This window comes from Elephantulus edwardii, unplaced genomic scaffold (assembly GCF_000299155.1).
Source record: "Elephantulus edwardii isolate Elephantulus edwardi_28Jun2011 unplaced genomic scaffold, EleEdw1.0 scaffold00410, whole genome shotgun sequence".
NCBI lineage: Eukaryota > Metazoa > Chordata > Mammalia > Macroscelidea > Macroscelididae > Elephantulus > Elephantulus edwardii.
Window position 1 is genome coordinate 22,352 of NW_006400160.1, and position 7,856 is coordinate 30,207.

At 50.8% G+C, this 7,856-nt stretch overlaps 1 protein-coding gene across 1 annotated transcript in view; it reads right to left on the reverse strand.

Annotated features, from left to right (window-relative positions):
* Positions 1-3,536: 3,536 nt before the first annotated feature.
* CRLF2 (cytokine receptor-like factor 2) overlaps positions 3,537-7,856 on the reverse strand; it is a gene marked incomplete at its 3' end in the record, with an annotated part of 39,035 nt that continues 34,715 nt past the window's right edge. The window contains exon 9 of the mRNA XM_006902413.1: positions 3,537-3,653. Within this exon, the coding sequence (XP_006902475.1) occupies positions 3,537-3,653 (117 nt within the window). The remainder of the gene's footprint in view (positions 3,654-7,856) is intronic.

Here is a 7,856-nt window from a genome sequence, read left to right on the forward strand (position 1 = left end):
ACACACACACACACATATATATCTCAAAACCTTTTTTCCCTCTGATCTATTCTCCTGCTTGATTCTTACTAAGACTGTAATATGAAAGACTCTGAATTCTTTGAAAGAATTTTAGTTCGTTTCATCACACAGGCTTTCCATGTGGCTCTCATGACCAACATTCCCTTTTGATCACTGCTAATACGAAACATCAGTGTTCCAAGGAGACTGTTTCCTTTTGGAAAAGAGAGAATCTTTGTGAGAACAACCTGTATGTCAACCCCACCACACCGCACACACTGTCATCTCTGCATCGCCTTGAAGCTTTAGGTTAAAAATGAACCCTGGTGAATATAGTTTTTCTTCCTAGAGTATAGAAAAATGTCTATCTAACCACTGGCAAGAGCTCAAAACAGAACTCTTCCAAAATTTTGTCCTCCTGAAAACAGGGTCCACAGCACACACACTCCTTCCAACTCATGTTTGTCAAGTCTTCACCCGACTTAAGTACATAAGCATCAAAGCAGGGCAGAAAGAACCTCATCACAAACTCCATTATTGTAGGAAGAGCGATTTTCTAAGAACTCTTTGGAGAACCCCTGACATTACTCTGGAGTCATTTTAGGCGGAAGTATTGGGATCCAAATATGGTCACTTAAGAAAACAAATGTCAACTTCGGTTCAGACAGTAAAACTTAATAGACATGAGTTCATGCAGGGCAAACTGATTTCGTAAAGATTGTTGTTGTTGTTATGTGCCATCGAGTCGTTTCCGACTCATAGCGACCCTATGCACAACAGCTCTAAACCCTGCTCTATCCTGCGCCAACCGCACCGCCTCTGACACACCCATCCCGATTACCCCAGTCACCGAATCAATCCATCTCATAGAGGGTCTTCCCCTCCTGCGCTGTCCCTCCACCCTCCCAAGCATGATGTCCCTCTCCAAGGACCCGTCCCTCCTGGCAACATGTCCAAAGTATGTCAGATGAAGCCCCAGAATCCTTGCCTCCAAGGAGCAGCTTGGTTTAATCCTCTCCAAGATGGATCTGTTTGTTTTCCTGGCAGTCCAGGGTACATTCAGTACCCTTCTCCAGCACCACAGCTCAAAAGCATCCACTCTCCTTCTGTCCTCCCTAGTCATTGTCCAACTCTCTGATGCATAACAAGCGATTGCAAATACCATGACCTGTATCAGGCGCACCTTAGTCTCCAGAGAGACACTGTTGCTCCTGAGTACGTTTGAGAGGTCCCTAACAGCAGACTTTCCCATCGCGATACGCTTTTTGATTTCCTGACTGCTGGTACCAAGAGTGTTAACTGTGGAGCCGAGCAAAGTGAAGCCGTGAACACTCTCAATCTCTTCATCATCCATCTTGACGCTGCCAATTGGTCCAGTGGTGAGAATCTTTGTCTTCTTGACGTTGAGCCTTAGTCCATACTGAAGGCTGCAGTCCTTGACCCTTCGCAGCAAGTGCATGAGGTCCTCCTCAGTTTCAGCAAGCAAGGTTGTGTCATCTGCATAACGGAGATTGTTGCTAGATCTTCCACCAATCCTGATGCCACAATTCTCCTCATAGAGCCCAGCCTCTCGGATAATCTGCTCTGCATACATGTTGAAAAGGTATGGAGACAGGATGCATCCCTGGCGTACACCCTTCCCTATTTTGAACCATGCAGTGTTACCCTGCTCTGTTCTGACTACTGCCTCTTGGTCCAAGTATATGTGTGTAAAATGCCTCAGTCCCTGCCTTCCTCCCAGGACTGTGTAATGACCATCGGACACTTTCAGCCACCGGCACTGGCCATCATTAATTAGAAAAAAACTTTTATGCAAAATAGGAAATCATTAACATAAAAATACCATCGATTGGAAACCTGAAAAATACCCATTTTCGGAGTCATCAGAAGCATGATCGCCCCAAAGCAGTCTTTTCTGCACACAGTTTCAGGAGCCTATTCTTTCTATGAACAAAATAACAGATGGGAAAATGCCCTCGTCCCCGAGCAGAGAAGGACAGCAGCCTTCACCAGGCAGGAATGGAGGACCCTGACGTCCTCCAGGCAGCAACGTTCATCCAGACTGTGGGAGAGGCAATCCAGGCCACTCCAGTTGCTCTGGACCCAGATGTGATCCTGGTCCATCTTGGGTCAAAGCAGATCATAAAGAGGACACAGCCAGTGGGCGATCTCTGCCGGACGGGATGCTGGGGACACAAGCACCTGTTTTCTGATCAAAGCATCAACGCTTCTCAAATCTTTGCAGTGGGTCTTCACAAAATGAAATGGAGAACTTTATGTATCAGAGCCACTACTGTCTGTTCCTGTGCCAGCAACACTTAGAAGCCACTGACCAGGATGCTGCCACAACGTGGCTACAGCAAAGTGCTTAAAAGTGGAAAAGGTTTCGTGTCCTTTTCAAGCAAAACCAACCAACCAAGAGGGAACACATCAAAGGACAGCATTTTAAAAAAAGAAAAGAAATGGTTAAAACTAAAGGGAAGCAGATACACTGAGAAAGATGAGGTGTGGACAGGTGACTGGCCACTGCCAAGATTTCACATCCACTGAAGGCTTTCCCAACAGAACAATCAAGTCCATTTTAAAGGCGAGAGGTAAAGGATGAATGCTAAGGTGATCACATCTTTTTATCAAGCAAACAGACAAGGTAAATGGCCACAAAAAGATTTCAGATGACCTTTCGGCTCATAATAGGGACCTTTCCTCTCCTGCTTCTTGTCACCCTGCAGCTTGGATGACTGTGGAAGCTTCTAGAGAACTCTGATTGATTTCACTGAGCTGGGTGTTCTGTTTTCTTGACCAACACGCTCTATCAATACGGAATCCTATGATTCTAACAAAATCGTGTCATTTCTGGGAGGTGAGGACTTTTGTAAAAGCCTCTGTCCCAGCCTCCCTCCCAGGCCCGCGTGGTGACCCCCTGTGGCAAGGGGTGTGAAGCGCTGAGTAGAGCGACTGGTCCTCCCCGCTGACCACCTCCCACCACCCTAATTCTTCACATAATCCCACCTCCTGGCCCAGGGACTGACCACCACCCTAGTCCTCCGCGCACGCTCACCCCCGGCCCCCCGGAGACTGACCACCACCCTGGTCCTCCGTGCACATTCACCTCCTTGGACTGACCACTGCTCTGGTCCTGTGTGCACACTCACCTCCCGACCCCCCGGGGACTGACCACCACCATGGTCTTCCGCGCAGACTCAACTCCTGACCCCCGGGGACTGACCACCACCGTAATCCTCTGCATAACCCACCTCCTGTCCCAGGGACTGACCCCCACGCTGGTCCTCCGCGCACACTCACCCCCCGGGGACTGACCCCCACCCTGGTCCTCCGCGCACACTCACCCCCCGGGGACTGACCACCACGCTGGTCCTCCGCGCACACTCGCCATCCGGGGACTGACCACCACCCTGGTCGTCCGCGCACACTCACCTCCCGACCCCCGGGGACTGACCACCACCCTGGTCCTCTGCGTAATCCCACCTCCTGACCCCTGGGACTGACCACCACCCTGGTCGTCCGCGCACACTCACCTCCCGGCCCGTGGACACCCGGGAGCAGGGCCGCTCCGGACACTCGTCTGCTGGAGCCGTCGGGGAAGCTCAGGGGTCGTGACTCCTCGACAGTGACGATAAATATCGAGGAAAAATCTAAAATTCCCGCCAAAATAACAGCAACGCGTGAACGAAGCAGAGTGAAGCTACTTCCGGCGGTTACTGTTCCGGGTTCTGCACACAAACCCCTCCGGGTGGAAACGAAAGCGGAAATGCGGACCCGGAGGTTTAGTGTTGTCGCACCGCCTAATGCAGTCGGGTTCCTCTCGAAAGTGTCTCACACAAAACGCTCCGGGCGGAAACAAAGGCGGAAATACCGACCCGGAGGTTTAGTGTTGTGACACCGCCTAAGGCATTAGGGCTGGTTTTGACAGCAGGGCTTTGAGGGTCCAGAGGAAGGCTAGGGACAGTCCACGGTGGGCTAGGGGTCAGCCTTTAGTTAGGCCAGGTGGGAAAGGCCATTGATTCTTTCCTGATGACCTGTCACAGGCCTTTGATTTCTTATTTCCCTCCCTGACCCCTGACATCCCTCCCTGACCCCTGACACATACACTGCACCTGGGGATCCTGCTGCTGTTAGGGACCTCTCCTGGGTACTGAAGAGCAACGGTGTCACTCTGGAGACTAAGGTGCGCCTGATACAGGCCATGGTCTTTGCAATCACTTGTTGTTCCTGTGTCTCTGTCTCTCTCTGTATGTGTATGTATTTGTGTGTGTGTGTGTGTGTGTTTGTGTTTATGTGTGTGTCTCTCTCTGTATGTGTATGTATTTGTGTGTGTGTGTGTGTGTGTTTCTCCCTATAAGCCTGCTCTGTGTGTGTGTCCCTCCTCCTCCTCCTCCTCCTCTCTCTCCCTCTCCCCCCTCTCTCCCTCTCCTTCCTCTCTCCTCTCTCCCTCTCCCCCTCCTCCTCTCTCCCTCTCTCTCCTGTCTCTCTCCTTCTCTCTCTCCTCTTTCCCCTCTCCGTCTCTCCCTCTCTCCCTCTCTTCTCTTCTCTTCTCTCTCTCTCTCATCTCTTTTGTCACACCGCATCTCCTTTCTCTAACGGGTCAACTCAGGAACTCCTGTGTACTGTGGGCCCTGACCCCTTCCATCTCACTGTCCACGCATGCAGCTCAGATGAGAGCAGAGCCAGGAGATTCCACAGCACTGCCCTTTAGCGACAAGCCCTACCCTCTGGTGATCTCTGAGGTGTGGTCTGAGCCCCCAGGTTCCCCATGGGGAGCGCCCAGCCCCATGCACTGGGCACACACTCTCCAAACCCTGCCCCACGCTGACCGCATGAAGAACATCCATCAGTAGTGACCATGTGTGTGTATGCAGGACACTCAGGCTGCAGCCAGACTGACAGAGAAAAGATTCAGAGCCACCCTGATGCTGATCATCCTGCAGTCCTCTGCCAACACCCAGCTGACCCTCCTGGTGTCCGTCCTCCCAGAGGGATGTCCACATGCTGACCACAGCCACTGTGTCCACCGCAGATGGGACCATACGCTCGCCCCAGGCTGGACCAAAAGATGACACAAACATGTTGGCCTCACGCTACTGGATATGTGGTCACCATGTGCTTACCACAGATGTGAACAGGCCATGACCACAGACTCGGTCATCTGTCCACAGGTTTATCTCCCTGTCCACTCCATGCTTGACCTCAGACATCCGAGACAGTGAGAATGGCTCAAGGCAGGAGAAGATTCAGATCTGCATCTCACAAGGGTCTCTCTGAGTCCACGTGATTGGCCTCTTAAAGCAACAGTTTGCACAAAACATCCTGCATCCTTTCTGGGCCCCCCCCCAATCTTGTGTCTTAAAATGTTTTTAATCCCCCAGCCCTCTCCTCCTGGACAATGAGGGGACAATATAACTGCTCCTTGATGTCACAGCACCTCCTCAAGCAGCTCAACCTTTCCCCTACCTTTCTGGGTTGCTCTTGGTGGTGTGGGAAGGGGCCAGCTCAGCAGAGATGAGGTGCGGTTTCCAGTTCTCAGGCGATTCTGAGATTGATTCCGAGTGGAGATTAGAAGAGAGGGCATGGAGGGTGGGTGGGGACTCGCTGGGGACCGGAGAGTGGGGCCATCAGATGAAAGAGAGATTGCATCTGTCACAAATGACTACCATCCACCCACCACTTCCTACCAGTCCTCCCTCTCTGTGCCTCACGCACCTTCACAGCTTATAGGGAGGAGGGGGGAAGACCTGGAGATGTCAAACCATGTCCCCAGAGAGCTGTACCTCTGGCTATGGGTATTGTAGAGAGTCAGGAAACAGAGCATTCTAAGAAGGAGTTATGCAACATAGGCATCTGACATAGGGGGTGTGGAAATTCAAGAGAGTCTATCCTTGGATCAGGACATCCTTCTGGGGAAGGTGAAGGGTCAGAGACAGAGAAAGGAAGACCGTCCATGAAATGGATGGGCACCGTGACCGCAGCCATGGGCTGGACCGTGTCAGTCTATGCGATGGACTGCCCTTGACCCCATGGCTTCACTGGTGGACTTGAACCTATCAGAGGTGATGAAGACGGCTCAGGATTTCTGTTCAGGAAATTTCTGTGCATCTCTGAGGTCTCTGGGCATCAGGACACACTTGATAATAGGTCGAGCAAACCCAGATATGGCCTAGGACCAGCTGTGGTGGAGTGGACTCCAATTCTTGGTACGTGTGTGGATGTGTGTGTGTGTGTGTGTGTGAGAGAGAGAGAGAGAGAGAGAGAGAGAGATGGAGAGACAGAGAGAGATGGGGAGAGAGAGTTAGAGAGAGAGTCGGAGAGAGAGAGACAGAGTCAGAGAGAGAGATGGAGAGAGAGAGAGAGACAGAGAGAGAGAGTCGGAGAGAGAGACGGAGAGAGAGAGAGAAGAGATGGAGAGAGAGATGGGGAGAGAGAGAGTCAGAGAGAGAGTTGGGGAGAGAGAGACAGAGAGAGGGAGAGATGGAGAGAGAGATGGGAGAAAGAGTTGGGGGGAGAGAGAGAAGAGAGATGGAGAGAGAGAGATGGACAGAGAGAGTCGGAGAGAGAGTCGGAGAAAGAGATGGAGAGAGAGAGAGAAGAGATGGAGAGAGAGACGGTTGAGAGAGAGAGAGAGAGAGTCGGAGAGGGAGAGATGGAGAGAGAGTCAGAGAGAGAGATGGAGAGATATGGAGAGAGAGTTGGAGAGAGAGAAATAGAGAGAGAGAGTCGGAGAGAGAGATGGAGAGAGAGTCGGAGAGAGAGAAATAGAGAGTGAGTCGGAAAGAGAGAGATGGAGAGAGTCGGAGAGAGATGGAGGGGGAGAGAGAGAGAAGAGAGAGATGGGGAAAGAGAGAAAGAGATGAGGGGAGAGAGAGACAGAGAGAGACGGTTGAGAGACAGAGAGACGGAGAGAGAGACACGGAGAGACAGAGAGAGAGTCGGAGAGAGAGATGGAGAAAGAGAGTCAGAGAGAGACAGGGGGAGAGAGAGTCGGAAAGAGAGAGTTGGAGAGAGAGAGGAGAGAGAGAGAGAGGCGAGATGGAGAGAGAGACAGGGAGAAAGAGATGGGGGAGAGAGAAAGAGATGAGGAGAGAGAGATGGGGAGAGACAGAGAGAGACAGTTGAGAGAGAGTCGGAGAGAGAGAGATGGAAAGAGAGAGAGAGAAAGGGGAGAGAGAGAGATGGGAAGAGAGAGATGGAGAAAGCGAGACAGACAAACAGGTAGCAGAACATCTCTTCACAGGCTGCTCAGCATGTTTTTTCCCCAGCCACAGAGCTCCAGCGCGGTTGGGTGTTTTTTTGGGGGTTTTTGTTGTTTTTTTTTATGAGGTTCCTGGGAGCAGACTCGAACCCACAATCACCAGAGTTCCTCAACATTAGAGGAGAATTCCAAGATGGCGCAGCGCCCCCTGGTGGCTGCCGTGCACGAGCTGATCACCTGAGGACAGACCATTATTGACCCATTGATTGCGTTTTGAGCAAAAAAAAATTTTAAAAAGAAGAAATTAAATAAAATTTTAAAAAGATCACAAACCAGGCCAACTTGTCCTTTGAGCATTCGCCCACAGTGTCTTTAAACATTATGAAATAGAATTTATTGGTGGAACTCATTCCTAACCAAGTCTGATCAATCTCTTATGGTATATCGTCTTTCCCATCACCTGACTTAGATGTATGGATATTGACTCCTCTCTTCCTCTTTTCCTTTGCCTGGTACCTATTCAGGAGATTGTCCATTTTTTTACCAATGCAGTGTGTGTGTGTGTGTGTGTGTGTGTGTGTGTGTGTAGATTCAGATACAGACATTTATAGTCCATCTAATCATCAATCCATCCATCTACCTACCCATCCAT